At 44.9% G+C, this 16,509-nt stretch overlaps 2 protein-coding genes across 4 annotated transcripts; one reads left to right on the top strand and one right to left on the bottom strand.

Moving 5' to 3' along the window:
* The first annotated feature begins 3,337 nt into the window (after positions 1-3,337).
* Positions 3,338-8,818, top strand: ccn6 (cellular communication network factor 6). The gene is made up of 5 exons (XM_076084332.1): positions 3,338-3,385; positions 5,926-6,202; positions 7,472-7,708; positions 8,249-8,442; positions 8,537-8,818. Exons 1-5 carry the CDS (start codon positions 3,338-3,340, stop codon positions 8,816-8,818), a joined length of 1,038 nt encoding a protein of 345 aa, XP_075940447.1.
* On the bottom strand, positions 7,834-15,959 carry tube1 (tubulin, epsilon 1). Of its 3 annotated transcripts, XM_076084329.1 has the most exons (13): positions 15,781-15,959; positions 15,456-15,529; positions 14,786-14,838; positions 14,624-14,681; positions 14,274-14,389; positions 13,194-13,315; positions 12,730-12,917; positions 12,468-12,640; positions 11,769-11,909; positions 10,986-11,126; positions 9,756-9,930; positions 9,329-9,489; positions 7,834-8,868 (listed from the first exon to the last, which is right to left on the bottom strand). In XM_076084329.1, exons 1-12 carry the CDS (start codon positions 15,803-15,805, stop codon positions 9,331-9,333), a joined length of 1,425 nt encoding a protein of 474 aa, XP_075940444.1. In that variant the 5' UTR covers positions 15,806-15,959; the 3' UTR covers positions 7,834-8,868; positions 9,329-9,330. The 3 variants fall into 3 exon arrangements, with proteins under 3 accessions (XP_075940444.1, XP_075940445.1, XP_075940446.1); XM_076084330.1 differs by having other exon boundaries at positions 7,834-9,489; XM_076084331.1 differs by lacking the exon at positions 11,769-11,909.
* Positions 15,960-16,509: the final 550 nt, after the last annotated feature.

The following is a 16,509-nucleotide window of genomic DNA, read 5'->3' as shown; positions in this document are numbered from 1 at the left end:
TAATCAAAATAACATGAAACCAAATGATCCAATCCCACTGAGACATGTGCTTTCTTTGTGTGTTCCAAACTTTTCTTTAAATATATATATATATATATAGGTCTTAATGTATGTCAAATCTTACACTGCGATAGATTTCGGTTTACAATTTGATTTTCCAGAGTGAAAGGCTCTCACGCCCCCGTGGAGGGAACGTGGAAACACAGCTGGAATGCTCGACTAACAGACCAAGCAGGATGCAGAGTGCAAGATCAAACGAAGAGCATAACTGGGCTCTTTAAAGGTGGGGCATTCGCCCTCAGGCACCACCGTCAGCGCTGCTAACACAAGGCAGATTAGGATGTGCTTACTGCACAGATAATTACCTCACTGAGGAGTCTAAACATCAGCTCAAGACATCTGGACTCCCTGCAATCTGCACTGAAATCAATGAAAGTGACTACAAAAACTAACAACTACAGATGAGTATGGCCATTGTCGGGACTTTCTTTACATTTGCCTGCTGCTATGGGGAGCGGGGCTGTACGCTCACCTCTCTTTTTTTTTTTTTTTTTTGCTCATAGCACTGGTGTTACAGAGGTTGAAAGTTTTGCAGCAGCAGATTATAAAAGTATCAAGCAGGTCCAATGTAGTTTGAGACTATTGTAATTTAAAGTGTCATCCAGCCCATTGCGCTGTATGGTAGTAAAGTATGGGGTCCACTCAGTCATCACAGCTAGACCCAAACATCATACCCAATCTTGCAATGCAGAATTCTGCGGATACATTTTACAAGTATACGTAAAAGACACCAACAAATGCATGTAGAGCAGCACAACTATGGAGATACCCGCTGGTATAATAAACATTCCATTCTATTTTATCACCTTAAATCCAGCCCCAGAGACCCTCCAATCCAAAGCCTTCAAACCCAAGAGCTGAGCCCAGAAATAGTCCCCTATTTCAGTTGCTGCTGAGGCTAACTGCCCCCCCCCTCAGACACACTGTGCTCAGTTTCACAAAAACCCTGCTCTCCAAACACCAACCACAGAAAAACAAATTATAACGCAATGTAAAGAAATCTATTTGGAACGAGCGGATGAGAATGTCATCCGGCCCTAAAAAGAGATTGTAAATTAGCAAAAATATCTCTCTGCTGTCAGAGATAGAAAGCAGAGACAGATCCTAACCGAGTGCACGCTCTGTGACCATAAACTGGCAAGTGAATTAGGAACAAACACAAATAAAATAATAGTACCCAAAAGAAAATTGAATATGGGGTCAGTGTTGGACAAAAAGGCTTCTTCCAACTACGTAAAACATTCAATGAAATCAGGAACAGTTTCTGCCCAATATGTATCAACACGCCAAAACCTGCACATAACTCACTCATGTGTATATCAATCTTAGTGCTGTGTTAATATTCATATGGTACCGTTATTGTGTACTTTTGTATTTTAATGCTTTGGAAACATTGTTCTTGAAAATGTCAGGCCAATAAAGCCCCTTTGAATTTGAGAGGGAATGCATTGTACAGACAGAAGTGTATTGTACATTTCTGCACACCACGGGGTAGTTGAATGTCGACATTTCTGAAGCAAAAATACGATTCATCAATTCATGTGACGTTTGCAGAAACGCACAATGCCAGTGATAACTTTGTGAAGCGATTGGTTGGGTTGAGGAAACAAAACTACTTGTTGAAGGTTAAAAAAAGAGAAAAAGATCATGGTTCATTCGTGTTAAAAATAATAACGGAGCTAGCATAAATAAATAACTGCATGGGTAAAATCGTACCCAGCACCCGGACCATCAGCACTGGCGCCCTTCAGGGATGTGTGCTCTCCCTACTGCTCTTCTCCCTCTACACCAACGACTGCTCACAGAAGACACAACGGTCATCGGCCTCATCAGGGACGGTGATGAGTCTGCGTACAGACGGGAGGTTGAACAGCTGGTCCTCTGGTGTGGTCAGAACAATCTGGAGCTCAACCCCCTCCTAGACTGCCCCTCATCACCATACTGAACATCCGGTCCTTCACCGCAAAAATCCAGTCTGTTCTCTGCTCCTCCATCACTGTGTGGTTTGGATCGGCCACTAAACGGGACAGGGACAGACTACAACGGACGGTCAGGACTACAGAGAAAATGATTGGTGCCAGCCCTCCATCCAGGACTAGTACACCCCCAGAGTCAGGAAACATCACTGCAGACCCTTCACACCCTGGACACCACCTGTTTGGAAGGCGCCACAGAACACTGTAATCAAAACAATCAGACACAAGAACCGTTTGTTCCCAAAGCCTTTTCACTCTGATGGACACTTAACATCAGTCGCATAGTGTCAGGAACAATCCCTATGCAATGACTCTGTACCACTAAACATCCACTGTACCTGTAAATTATATAGTCTAGTTTCTTTTAACATGAAGGCCAAATACCATCACTTCCAATAGAAATCTAATCACGCCGTGTATACCGTCATATCCACTTACATGTGACATTAATGCTTCCATATTTATTCCAGCACACTTTGTACTCTGTGCCACTGCACTATTGTCTCAAATATCAGTATCCGCCTCACACATCCAGTATTGGTTGGGCTCTTATGGCTGGTAGTACAGGCAGTAGTAATAGCAGGTATAGCAGTAGTAATAGCAGGTATAGCAATAGTAATATCAGGTATAGCAGTAGTAAAAACAGAGAAGTAAGCAGGTTTTATTCTGGTCCGTCCATGTGACCTCCCAGAGGGGCGTTGGCTGTACGTGGACGGAGGTGGAGGGCTGGCTCTGAGAGGGACCTCTTTACTCAGTGTAAATAATAATGGAATGTGAACTCAAATACATGTCTGTGCGCATTAAGTGGGGCCATACAGCTTCGGAACCACATTAAACAAACAACACACACAGTGACTGCATTCACACATCCCAACCGGACCCGTTTTTGTCCATTACAGAATGAACCAGACAGCACGTTCTTTACCGAGCGCCATGTAGCGGCCTGTCACACATGGTTCTGCAGATTTAACGGTTAGTCGCACCCAGGTAAATGTGCGCGAGGTTCGGCAGACTAAGAATAAACAAGTGGGCGGGACTTGAAGGTCCTGGAGTGGCCCGGCAGTTATGAAGACAAATATTTCCCCTCTGGATCAGTAAGGCGGGGGGGAAAAGGTGCGTTTGGAGAGGACACAGAAGGCTGCTTTGTCCCCCTTCTCCGACAGGTCAGAACTCCCAATCTCTACCCCCCCCCCCTTTATTCCTCTCTCCCTCTGCCAGTCTTCCTCCCTAAATCCCACCTTCCAGCTCCCCTCGTCCCCCTGCGCCCTCCTGCAGCTCACACAGACCTTTTCACTTAAGAGATGCTATCGCTTCCCTGCCGTTACCTCCTGCTCATCCTTGCTCAACAGGTAAGAAGAGCATTCTCTTCCTTTTTATTTTCCTTTCTATTCTGACTCTATAGACAGTCTGAGGTTTTTGATGAGTCTTGAGGGCAAAACAACAACAGATGCTTTGGTTTTCTCAGTAGCAGGGCACCATCTGAATTTGCCTTTTCATAATTTGACTCTTGGAATATATCTATTTGGATAAATATTCTGAAATAATAATCAGCTGGCCATTTACAAGTATATTTGTATTCTCAATTTTATTGGGCTCAGAGTTGGTCCTCCTTTCACAGAGAGTAGAAAACGGGAGCGAAGTCTGACGTCTTTGTATTTAAAACTCCCGTGGACCCATTTTCACACCATGAAATGAGCTCATTCAGTAAACCTGGCAGACAGGCTTCAGATTTTTGGCATAGCCTTCAGTGACCCTTGAGCAGCAGTCGGGGGAATTGGAGCACAAGTGGCACCGCGCAGAGATTGCATCATAGCAAATACCAAGCAAACCAGTTGTATAGGCCCGCACACTAAAATATTTATAAGCTGTTGGGCTGTCACCGCTCCGAGCCATCTGTAGTCTTTTACATTTGAAATGCCTTCTTCCTCGATGTGCAGTTAGGTTGAAGGCATTAAAACATGGCTGTGTGACCATAATAGGAAAAATGCTCAAATTCATAGCTACAAAAGAGCGTCACATCATTCGAGGTGGCAGTGAAAAGGAAGAAGTTGAGATTGTAACCGATTGGGCTTAAAAGACCAGTGTGTAGGGTTAGGCGTCATCTAGTGGTGAGTTGGCAGATTGCAACCAACCGAAGCTTCTCCAGTGTGCCACGTGTGCATGTGAACTATGGTGGCCAACGCAAAAAATGTGGAAACTGGATTGGTCCTATTTAGAGCCAGTGTTTGGTTTGTCCGTTCTGGGCTACTGTAGGCACATGGCTCTGTGAAGAAGTGCCGCTCTATGTAGATACAAACGGCTCATTCCAAGCTGCCGAAAACACGATTCTTATTTTGAGATGAATTAATGAGATCATTAATATATTCCTGTTAATATATTACCCTAAATGCAACACACTGCCCCTTTAAAATGTATGTTTGCATTTTAAAGGGAACTTTTCTCTTTTTTTTTTTACTTTTTGAATTCTTGTAATCGACAGTAAAGAGCTAAAATAAATATGCGAGGCGAGTTAGATAAACCTCATGAAATCCCACAACAGCTAACAATCCCATCATGCAATACGTTACATTTCATAGGTGCGAAAATGTACACCTTCAACAGTCAGTGATGATGCAAAATGATGGTTAGAATGAGCCGTTTGTATCTACATACGGAACTCCGGGTCCTTTTGACGGAGCCGGCCGCCATGTTTCTACAGTAGCCCAGAATGGACAAACCAAACACTGGCTCTAGAGAGGGACATTCGCATGCCAACTTCTACACACTGGCCCTTTAAAAAAGGCTCAGTAACTCGGTGAACAGCTGGGCACTGTAGTTTTTAAGTCAAACAAAAGTGAATAGTCCATTTTTTGGGGACTATTTTCAGCAGCGGATTAATCCACATTCAGTGTTCTAGTGAGTATTTAGGACAGCGGGACTGTGCATGAGGCACTGATGTCAAAGAGGCATGAAGCAGGCAAATATTTCTCCAAAGTTTCCTGAGGCAACTTTGACACAGAATGTAAATTTAGCTTTTCCACCTTTTAGTTTCATCAGTGGGACCTTTAGCCATCCGTACAAATCTCTTGTATACAACCAACATGCATGAATTCAGTCAGAGGAATGATAGAAAATGGCAATCTGATATGGCCTTTTGGTGACTCTGAGCTAGTTATTCTTTCGTAGTCTTGATTGAAACGTTCTGTTGTGTTTTGTTTTTTTGTTGATGATCAGCCTCTTTGACTTCAAGACTTATGTTAAACCTCAATACCTAACGGCTGGCTCAGTACCTGTTCTCTATCTGACTCGTGGTGAGACACCACAGGCTCTCACTGTCAGGAGCGCGGTAACGAACACGAGAGAGAGATTGGATTTTCTTCAGCTCATGCTGATTTATTTGCATCACAAAGAGTACTACTTTATACCCCAAGCCCCCACCCCCCCTCCTCTGAACTCTCACCTAGACAAGTTACACGGTGTACCTCGAACAAGTTATAACACAAGTTATTTTTTTATAAACCAGTCTTGCCCTACTGGTTTATCTGCTCAAACTAGAAGTAACTTGTAGGCTCTCTCTCTCTCTCTGGAAAAGTAAGAACATCTCGGTATGAGAGGGTATTTTATGACTGTGGTGGCCCGTTACAGATTCTGCAGTTCAAACAAACTACCTCGCACGTGGCATTTTCTGACCGACCTCGTCATACTTTTTCTAACGTAGCTAACCATGCAGCTGTCCATGGGATTATAGACAGGTAGTGAGTTAACACTGCAAAGGCGTTACTGTTTTCCATTCAAAAAGATGCCTTTGAGGTGCGAGGGTGTGCTGAGTAAAAGTGTTATGAACATCAAACACAGCTCCAGTAAACAAATGGTGAGCTAAAGCTGATGGATCTCTGCCCTCCTCCCCCAGTGCTTCAGCTGGGCTCAGAACAATGGGCAGCTGGCTCCTCGAGACGGGCGGGCCGCGGCCGAGAGGCGGCAGTTCTGCCAGTGGCCCTGCAAGTGTCGGCAGAGACCCCACTGCGCCCCGGGGGTGAGCTCCGTCCTGGACGGGTGCGGCTGCTGCAAGAGCTGCGCGAGGCAGATCGGAGAGCCGTGCAACGAGAGGGACGTCTGCGACCCGCACAAGAACATGTACTGTGACTTCTCAGCTGACCGGCCCAGATACGAGGTCGGAGTGTGTGCATGTGAGTGGCTTTCATCTTCGTCATGGAGGGAATGAATACTAGAAACGTGCATCCGATATACTGAGATAACAGCTGTAGCCTAATTAAAGTTGCAGACCTCTAGTAGCTACGGAGCTGTTTTTATATGAGCCGGGCCCAACGATTCAATTATTTTGTCCCAAAAGGATGTAAGTAAGCCGGCTCAGCCAGCAGAAGTCTTGGATGTGCACACTCTCAACCTGCTTAGCTGGACAAAAATAGAAAAAGAGGTTTTTTCAGCATAACCACTCAGTGAGCAGCTCCAATAGGAATGAATGGGCAGCTATCTTTGAAGGCATCTCTCCTTAATACAGCCATGGTCTACACCGAACATCCAGTCCCCAAAATGTAAGCCAATGCGGAAGTGCCAAAAACTGCCGTTCCTCAAATGGCCACTTCTCCAAAGTCGAGTCAATCCCCATAGACTGCAATGTTAAAATGCCCAATTTAACAGCAGAAATAAACATGTTTACAGCCCGGTCTCTATAGCTAATATCCCTGTTCCTGTCAACTGTACATGGAGTGAATCTTTATACAACTCAGCCATTTAAATTGACTCAAGGCTTAAAGTTATGCATAATTAAGGGTGTGGACGCTTTGAGTGACCACTGTGATGTTCAGCATTCAGTCGTACTAGACACTCCCACATTTTGTCTTAAGCCTGTTTTCCACGAGACAAAATTAGCATCCCAATTAATATCACAGTTAACGTGAACTACAGATGCATCTTGCCCCCCAAGCTAGCTAGCTAGCTACCTGGCCCTGCCTCGCTCCCAATATCGTCACTTCTGGTTCCAAAAAACTAAAATGGCGACGGCCAAAATGCCAAACTCAAGGCTTCTAAACGGAAGTGAGTGACGTCACCACGACTACGTCCCCTTCTTGTATAGTGTATGCACCATGAGCGTTTCAGGCATGTTTTAAAGTTTCACGAGCATCTGATGGAACACACACACACACACATTGTAATCAATAAAGCTGCCGACACAGCTAACGTTTCTGCTACGAATGTACCTGCAATCAACGTATTAATTAATGTATACACATTGCCAAACTTTTATTGTATGAATGAGTACATTTTTGTAAATACATTAATGCCAGATTGTATTTTTTAATATTTAGTTTGTCAACATAATTGTGTGACCAAATAAAAGTTATGTACAAATCTCACACAACATTTTAGATTCCCATTAACATCATGAAGAGAGTTGCGCTGCCTGAGCTGTGACATGTTTCCCCTCACTCTGTCAGACCTGATGGCAGTAGGCTGCGACCTGAATGGGGCCCACTATGAGAACGGAGAAGGATTCCAGCCCAGCCCCCTCTATAAGTGCACTTGTATTGCTGGAGCCATCGGCTGCACCCCCGCTTTCATCCAGAAGCCTGCTGCTCTCCTGGGCCCCGCCCCTCTGATGGGCAACATGCCAGCCGGCCTTCGCAGTGGCCAGAGCCCGAAGAAGCACCAGCAGGACACGACCTACATGTCAGGTGTGTGTTTACGGAGCAAACCTGTGCACAAGCGTCTGGCCTGGAATGCTAATTGCTGTCTGAGTTAGCTGGTTGGGGGGGGAAAGGGGAGTGGGTGTGTCATTACTAAACAGAAAGATGGATGGTTCCAGTTATGAGCAGCACGAGGGACGACTGCCTGTTTTTATTAAAAGCACAGTACAGTCATTGGTTTGCTTTGCATGAAACTCTTGCAGAAACATATCTATATCATGACCTGTCGTGGAAACAAACATTTAATTCCTCACTGGATGAACAGAGCACATTGTTTAGATTTAAAATGTAAGAGCTGACATACTCACAAGGAAACAGAAATACAGTTTCAGTTCTGCTAAATGCCCTTTTCTGACTCATTCTTAACTCCTGTACAGTAAGCACAGCTCTAAAGGAATTTAAAGTTTTGGTGAATTTCCTTGGCGGGTTAGGTATGTGGGGCCTATGCACTGCTTGGCAGTAAGGTGGCACACAGTTCTTTGCGCGGGATGTTGCTGACACAGTGCCCTTTAACTGTAAAACTGAAAGCTTACAGGGATCCTCCTTTAGCCTGGAAGAAGAACTGTCTGATCCAGACCACGCCCTGGAGCCCCTGCTCCAAAACCTGCGGCCTGGGCATCTCGGTGCGTGTCGACAACGACAACGGCAAGTGCGAGATGAGGAAGGGCCGACGCCTGTGTCTGCTGCGGCCGTGTGAGAAGAGCGTGATGAGGAGTGTTAAGGTGACAAGTTTGTCAAAATTCTATTGAAGTGTTGATTTATTAGAAATCCTACAAAAAATATACACAAACAAAATTCGCTGTTTTCTCCTCTCAGATGCCAAAGGGAAAGACGTGCCGGCCTAAGTTCCAAGCGAAGAAAGCGGAGAAGCTGACGCTCTCGGGCTGCACCAGCACCAAGAAGTTCAAGCCCACGTACTGCGGCGTCTGTACGGACAAGCGCTGCTGTGTCCCCAACAAGTCGAGCATGATCAAAGTCAACTTCACGTGCAAGGCGGGCTCCAACACACAGTGGAAGATGCAGTGGATCACGTCCTGCGTGTGCCAGAGGAAGTGCACCGATCCAGACGACATGTTCTCAGACCTGCGGTTACTCTGACGGATCCAACCGAGACACAGGCGCTGGGACGTGATCCCTGCTGTGGCGGACTAAGGACAGAAACATATGCATACTCTGGTCATTAAGTTAGAAAAAACAACCTCTTTTCGTAAGGAACGAGTGGCTGGGATCATTGAATAGATGAAGACTTCTAGTTATGATAAAAGCTTTTATGAGCCCGATCTTCAGGACATGCATGTGCAATAAGAACAAGGAATCTGTCCAGCGCCTGTAGCTGTAACAGCAGATGCTGACATATTAACAGAACCTCATAATACTACGGTCAGGGAGCCAAGAAATGGCAAATCAGGTCACACAGATTGAGTTGTTGTTCCTTGTGTTACATTTTAAAATCGGGTCATAAATCAGACAATATTGATAAATAACTTATAAAGGTATGTACAAAAGATTTGGTTGTGTGAAGTCCTTATTGAAAACACAATCTCTGCCGTAGAAGGAGACAGACATAGAGGCCGATCAGCTACACAGAGATTTACAACAGAGCGGAACCTTCAGCTGGCGATGCCAAGTCTGGGTGCGTCGGGCACGAGTCTCCCCTTGGTGGCATCCAGATGGTGGTACTCTTCAATCAGCGAGCTCAGTGAGCCCACGGCCTCCGAGAAGAAGCTCTGCTCCATCCCGTCAACATGCAGGTAGTGGTGGAGGTGAGCCTGGAAAAGACAGAGGGCGTGCCGGTCAGTTATGAAGTCTGAGAAAACTAATTCAATATATTTACATATCCAAAACAAATGTCCACTACAGTATCGTCAATCTGCTTAAACTGTCCAAAAAACCCAGAAGGTATTCTATGATAAAAACTAGTAATCCACACATTTAACAAGATGTATCGAGAAAACATTTGATGGTTTAATGTATAAGTGATACCTTACTTGGCTGAAACTTATGTTGGTCTAAAAAACATACAATGACTTTGCACCTTCTTCCTGTAGAGCTTGGTGAAACGTTCCCTCAGCTCCATGAAGGTGAGCTTCACACAGGTGTTGTTGGCCAGGGCCAGCAGGGAGTGGGCGTGACCCACAGGAGGCACCGAACACAGGCCCGTCTTCCAGCCCTCCTGGTTCCACGAGACAAAGGGCAGCGAAGGCTTCAGTCTAGAGCAGGGACGAGAACGACCCGTCAAACGCAAGGAAAGGGCTGCAGTGCTCATGGAGCACCTACGGGCATTTTACATTTCAGGGATGGGAAATGATCCAGATGTCTTTAATAACCTATGGTGGTGTATTCAGGCCATTGTAAGTTAAAAAAAAAAGAAATTACAGAGCCAGAGGAAGGGGTTAATATTCTAAGAATAATTTTCATGAGAAAAATGCATGGATATTCTCTGAGATGTAAGTGGTCATTTTACAAGGAAAAAAACCTCACATATTTACGAGAAAAGATTATAAAGCCATAAAGTTGCAAGAAATAAAAATTGAAATTCTCTTGAGATTAAAATCAGAAGTTCACAAGAAAGAAATCTTGAAAAAATATCTTTATTTTTTTTTACCCGAATCACCTAGTTGATCATTAGGTTAGTTAAATGAGTTTCGTCAATTCAAAGTTGACGTCTTCAAATGTCTTGTTATGTCAAACCAGCCGTCCAAAACTCAAAGGGATTCTGTTGATCATGATTTAAAATAGAGAAAAGCAGCAACTCTTCATCTTTGAGCAGCTTGAACCATGTTTGGCACTTCTGCTTGATAAAACGGTTCACCGGTCAACACCTTTGTTGGTGTTTAGTTTCGTCAACACTTCCAAAGTTTATGGTAAAAACATCCTGTTTTTATTTGTTCTTTGAACGAAATTAAATTTAAAAAGGGACCAATAAACAGTAAATGCAGTATGTCCAGTGTTAATGTGTGCCCTTAAGAGTCTTTTGGTGGGGTATCATTTCTTCTTATAGAAGTATACTTTCTGCCCCCCCCCCCCCTTCCCTTTTAAACCATGGTTGCACACAAATATGTGCTCTCACAGCCGCTTCTGTTTCAGATTCCCTCGACAACACGCCACATGAAAAACAAGGCCTGCGGGGGGGAGAGCTGAGGAGAGAGGGGAGGGGGCTGCTGAATGGACCAGTCATGAATCACCGCTGCCGGTGCTGAATGGGGGCACTATTTAGAGCCCACCAGGATTGGTGCAGTGGGGGGGGGGGGGCGGCTGCTCTGACCTCTCGATGTTCCTGCGGACATCAGACACCTGCACGTTGCCCCGGACCATGAGGGCGCAGGCCAGGTAGAGGCTGCGCCTCGGGTCGGCTCGGATCAGCTGGTGGTCTTTGCTGAAGGCATCGCTGAACATCTGATCCAGTCTAGAGGGGCACGGTTAGAGGAGACAGGAAACCAAACATGACAAACGCTATACTTCCACATAACACAGCCTTTGTGCTTTAAATCACTGCATTTTCAATTCGGTTGTATTTCACGGAAATCTTTCGCCCTCATATTGTCGAAACAGAGCAGCTTCTGTTGGTAGCGAGCTTTAAACACGCCGCGTACAAAGCTCCACATAAGAGGAAGGAGGGCAGAAACTAGCATGACGGTAAATGGCAGCAAAGCGCAGGTAAGACTTTCCCACGGAGCTGAAATAAAACAACCGAAATTGGATAAATAAAATATTTTGTTTATTTCTTTCAAGGAGAGGCGGGTGGTTTCCGTTGGGGGGGAAACAGAAACACCAGTCTCTCTTTACTGGTTATAGTGGGTGAAAGGTGGAGGAGGGATTTCAGGTACACTGGAGTTAGACTCGGGGCCAAAGGGGGCAATATTTGTACCTTTGTGTCCAGGCAAGTTCTGCTGAGCATGCAAGATATTTTTGAATGCATTAAAAATATCTTAAAAATATCTTGCATGCTCAGCATGCAAGATCAAATGTTTTTTTTTGTCCTGTCACAAGCCCGCAAGTACTAGACTTGAAGTTGCCACTGCTGGTTGGTGACAGCCAGAGAGCAGACCTTCTGGTGGGGACACTGACATCGGCCAGCGTGTACAGAGGGGTGAGGCTGGGCACCAGGTAGTGCAGCCGAGGGAAGGGCACCAGGTTCATGGCGATCTCGTTCAGGTCCATGTTGAGGGATCCGTCGAAACGAGCCGAGCTGGAACAAAGGAAACTTAGGGCGAGGCATAAGCAGCAACAAGTGATTTAGCAGGAAAAGTCATTTTCTCTCTCTCCCTCCCTCCCTCTCTCCCTCCCTCCCTCCTGGTGGAGGAGGGAGGTCGGTTCTCTTTGGCGACACCTGGAAGCTGCCCGACATCCTCCCGATTCCATTTCCTTCATATGTGTTTTACATTTCCGCCATGCTGATTGTCTAGGCTGTCGTTTTATTACGTTGGTTATTGCGTTTACACAACATCTATTTCCTGTCTGTCTGTCCAGCAGTGATGGAGTAATGCATAATAATGCAAAATAGACTTAATAACTACAGGACAAAATACAGTCTGAAAACTACAGGTGGGTGCCCAATTGAAGAGACAAAAAAAGAACTACACAAGGAAACAAAACAAAGACGGATGCTTCCATACAGGAGGCAAGGGTCCAGTGAGTGGTTTGATGTGCTCAAAAAAGATGAATCATACGTTGTGGCTTTCACAGTCTCCAGATCTAGTGGTGAAAGAAACACTCGTCTGTGTGTGAGCAAACAGATATACTATACCTGGTGATGTTGAGCAACAGGTTAGCCACGATATTATTCATGGCATCGAAGGGCTTCTCTGCCCCGCTGAGCCCGCCCTGCCCGGAGATGACGGCGCTGTCTCTCTTGATGGCCGACCCCGGCCTCCCACCGTGAGACATCTGTTTGATCTTGTTCACAATGTCCACCAACGACTGGAGGAGGAGAACAAATGCTCGTCGGTTGTCAACGTGTGCATATGGCAGAGATTCTTGCAGAAAGAGGAGGAGAATAAAAAACACACTTGGTTTTCGACGGGCAGGACACAGTCGGCGTGCTCCGTGAGCTCCCTCATGGCCAGGACGCTGTTGTAGGGGGAGGTGACGACGTCGTCCTCCGCGGACGGATAGATGGAGGAGACGATGCGACACACCTCGGGGAACTCCTCCTCCAGCAGGCTCAGCACCCTGGTCCCCAGGCCGGAGCCCGTACCTCACATTCAACATCGGTGCATTAACTGTCTGCTGTAACCCGACTTCCTCAGGCTCACGTTCACCAGAAACCTGGTTTCTGTTAATAGTGTGGAATACTGTAGAAGCCTGATTTTCCCAGCTTAACTTCCCCCGGAGAAAGCACATCTTTTAGGCATGTAAACATAAACCGAGGTATTTGTAAAACAGAAGATGTGTCAGTCCAAATGCTTTGACATACACGCACAAAATACAAGACTAATAAAATCAGGAAGCGGTCAAACTGTCCCCGTCTTACCTCCTCCCATAGAGTGAATGAGAAAGAAGCACTGCAGACAGTCACAGTGTTCCGCTGCCTTCCTCAGCTTGTCCACTATCTGCTCCCTGTAGGCTGAGCCATACGTCAGGTATCCCACTGCCCTGGAGAGAAAAAAGAAGAAGTATTTTAATGCAAAGTTGTAAAACAATGTTTTGGTTTCATGAAGCAAGAATGGGCTGTTCAACTCATAAGTACTACGTATAAATGAACTTTTGCTTCCAGAATGGTAGATTCATTTTCTAATTTGGGTCGAATACTGAAAACATCGCAAGCGGTGAAAAAAAAAGAAAAAAAAAAAAGAATGTGGCATTAGACAGTCTCTGGTGCAGCAGTGAGTGAGTCTGTCTGACAGAGAAACACAAAGTGGACACTACAAACATTATATGTTCACACACTCTTTGTGGTATGTGCTGGATGTTCCAAAGATTTACAGATATTCCAATGGTTTGTTATGGCCGGTGACACCCCAGAAAAAAATATATATGTTTGAAGATGCAAACAATTATTGTAAGCATTTAAAGGGGGGGGGGGGGGGGTAGTCGACATGCTGTGAGAATCACAGCTCTAAAATAACTCAAACACGTGTCTCTCTGTGAACTGCCTTTTAACATGCTGCAAAATCCACTCCGGGTGTTTCAACTGTTCTGCATAAGAGGCATTGCTTCTTTTTAACAATGGCTGTCAGGCTAAAACCTCCAGAGGGGGTATTAGCACCGGCCCTGTCAGGAAGCACAGCTGACCTTTCCTCCTAATTATGCTCTGTAGGCTTGAGAAAGAGCAAATGGGGGAAAGAAAACTAGACCCACTTGTTGAGACTACTACGCTTGTCTGGAATTTGAAATGTAGCGTCTGTGTAAGACAGCAGGTTTTTATGATTTCAATTCATATTTAGGAGTTTAAGAAAACAACTCTGGCAATCCAGCTTCATCGCCTCAATCCCTGAACACAACTCTCTGTGGTTTAACTGCTTGTGAAACAGGTAAAATGATGGTTCGTAACAGTTGCTGCCGGCCACATGAGCCCGTGTGCAGACGGCCCCGTTGCTCGTCTGTCTCTCACCAGTTGTTGCCTGAACCCGACACGTCCGTGAGGAGCTGGGTGCTGTCGAACACTTCTCTCAATGGGCCCTGCAGGATCTCGTTGACCACACCCTCCTCCATGTCCACCAGCACCGCCTGTGGATTCAAATATGCAAGTATGAGGCCAGCACAAATTTTTTCGTTGCCTTTGACAGCCCGCCATCATTCCTCAACTCCTCTTTGTAACCTTAACCAATGGATGCCTCACCTGAAAGGCAGAATCCAACCCTGACCTCGGCCTCCGACTCTAAAATAAGCTGTTACCCCCTGTGAAGACCAGGGGATGAAAGATGTTCTCATGCCGTTTTCTAATAAGGAGCAAAAACTTACCCTGGCCTTCAGATGCTGGATCCTCCCACCAACAGCACAGGCTCCCCCATCCCTCTCCCTGGAGGAAGAAACCAAACATAACAGGGCTACATTTGGACCGCTGCACGGAGGCTAATGTCTCAACCCATTTAGCCGTTACTCAGTGGAAGAAGGTGGGATTACCTTGAGTCCACGTTTCGGAAAAAGCTACCCAGTGCCTCATCATACAATCCTTTCTGAATATGAGGGGGAACAAATGGGATGTTAGTGATGTCGTTACAGGTCGTGGTAGGCGATCAACATGTCTGTTTGATGAGTTAAGGACACAACAACAATGTTTATGCATAGCCTGTGTATTTGCGTGCGTGCTAGAGGTGTAAACATCTCTCAATATAAATTTAAATTCAAAGGCTGCTTTATGGGAATTAAATATATGTTAACTGATTAATCGATTTATTGTCGGTCTATACAATTTCAGACAATTGCTTATCACAATTCTCAGCAAGGAAAGGAGGATCTCATGCACATAAAAGTATTACCATATGATATATAACTGTATGCTCTACTACTGCTAGTCTTTTTTCATTGTATACATTGTCACTTACAGTAACCAGAGAAGCACAGGTGTAAGTAAGTACGTGAATTCATCATTGCTCCGTTCTATTGAAGAATCCCAGTTAAAAAATATGTAACTCATGCATCATTATTGTTTAATGACATGTCAAAATGTCTGTTGTGAAGAAGAAGAAACAAGCCTATTGTGAGCAAATGTAATGTAAGATGAGAGTGAGGCTGTGTTTGACTTGAATGACGGTTAAGTGCCTTTTCCGTATCGCACGTGTGTGTTACTTACTTTATTGACGTGTGCGTGTTCTCGCAGAGCGAGGTCCCAGAACCTGCAGCCGACCTGGTTTCCACACTGGCCAACTGAAGAACACCAATTCAGAGTGTAGTTAGCACATGCTGGGGTAAATGTTTCCGCGTGCCAACCGTCCGTTAACTCAGCGGTAGAGTTAACCAACTCAACGAGCTAAGAACGTATGATGAAGTTATGACCGTTCCGCTAATAGCGAGGCTACAGTACCTACAAAGCAAATGACGGCTAAGCTAGCTGTTAGCTCGTGTCTGGACGCTAACGTCATCCAGACACTTTTTGCTGCACCCGGGTTGTAACTCACCTTGGACAACGACTGACTGTGTCATGGCAGCAGCAGCACGCAGAGCCCTTTCTAACGCGGGGCTAAGGCATACTTAATGTTAACTTTATTCAATAACTGTCCATTAAGACGACTTTTAGAGAAGACTTTTGAACGCTTCTCGTCTCGCGCCTCCACTGTGTTTGGTCGAGGGCTGATGACGTTTTACCATGGAAACGGCGTATTTGGCAATGCAGAGCGTAAACTGCAGCTTGCAATTCATATTCATTCATCACTTATCTCTTTGTCTCATGAATATTTAAATCATTAATATATATTTTTTTATATATCAATTAAGTCTCCGTCTCCTACACATGGCAGACTTTTATTCAAAAATATTTTGAAGTAGTTTTGCTACTTTCTTTTCCACATACTTATACATTTACATTTATGGATGAACAAACTACCTAAAAAAAATAATAAAGTATTCAACAGAACCTCCGTTATGATTCTAAATTTCTGGTAAAATGAGAGAGAGCCAATCATGCACCAGAAAGTATTTCTGTTTAGACATAAGAAAAACAATTACTAGTGTCCGTAGTTACTATTTCTTCATCACAGAATAAACAGTTATTGGGATCAATGTTGAACCTTTGTCTAAAGAGTTCTCCTGATGAATATGTATCTTTGTATACTTGAAATGAACCTCTTTTGCTTTTGGAGGTAAAGGTAACTTTACAGAAGTTGATGCATAATTTCTTTAACGTATAG

Source organism: Anarhichas minor, unplaced genomic scaffold, assembly GCF_050575085.1.
Source record: "Anarhichas minor isolate MPS153535 unplaced genomic scaffold, ASM5057508v1 ptg000136l, whole genome shotgun sequence".
NCBI lineage: Eukaryota > Metazoa > Chordata > Actinopteri > Perciformes > Anarhichadidae > Anarhichas > Anarhichas minor.
Note: the sequence above shows the minus strand (reverse complement) of the source record. Positions and strands in the feature narration are given on the sequence as shown.

Excerpts from the sequence above, each read along its gene's own strand:
- tube1 (XM_076084330.1), bottom strand. The coding sequence starts at position 15,805 with ATGACACAGTCAGTCGTTGTCCAAG. Across the intron at positions 15,530-15,780 it reads ACAGTCAGTCGTTGTCCAAG|TTGGCCAGTGTGGAAACCAG; the intron begins GTGAGTTACAAC and ends GGTGTTCTTCAG. Across the intron at positions 14,839-15,455 it reads AACACGCACACGTCAATAAA|AAAGGATTGTATGATGAGGC; the intron begins GTAAGTAACACA and ends CCTCATATTCAG.
- ccn6 (XM_076084332.1), top strand. The coding sequence starts at position 3,338 with ATGCTATCGCTTCCCTGCCGTTACCTCCTGCTCATCCTTGCTCAACAG. Across the intron at positions 3,386-5,925 it reads TGCTCATCCTTGCTCAACAG|TGCTTCAGCTGGGCTCAGAA; the intron begins GTAAGAAGAGCA and ends CTCCTCCCCCAG. Across the intron at positions 8,443-8,536 it reads GCGTGATGAGGAGTGTTAAG|ATGCCAAAGGGAAAGACGTG; the intron begins GTGACAAGTTTG and ends TTCTCCTCTCAG.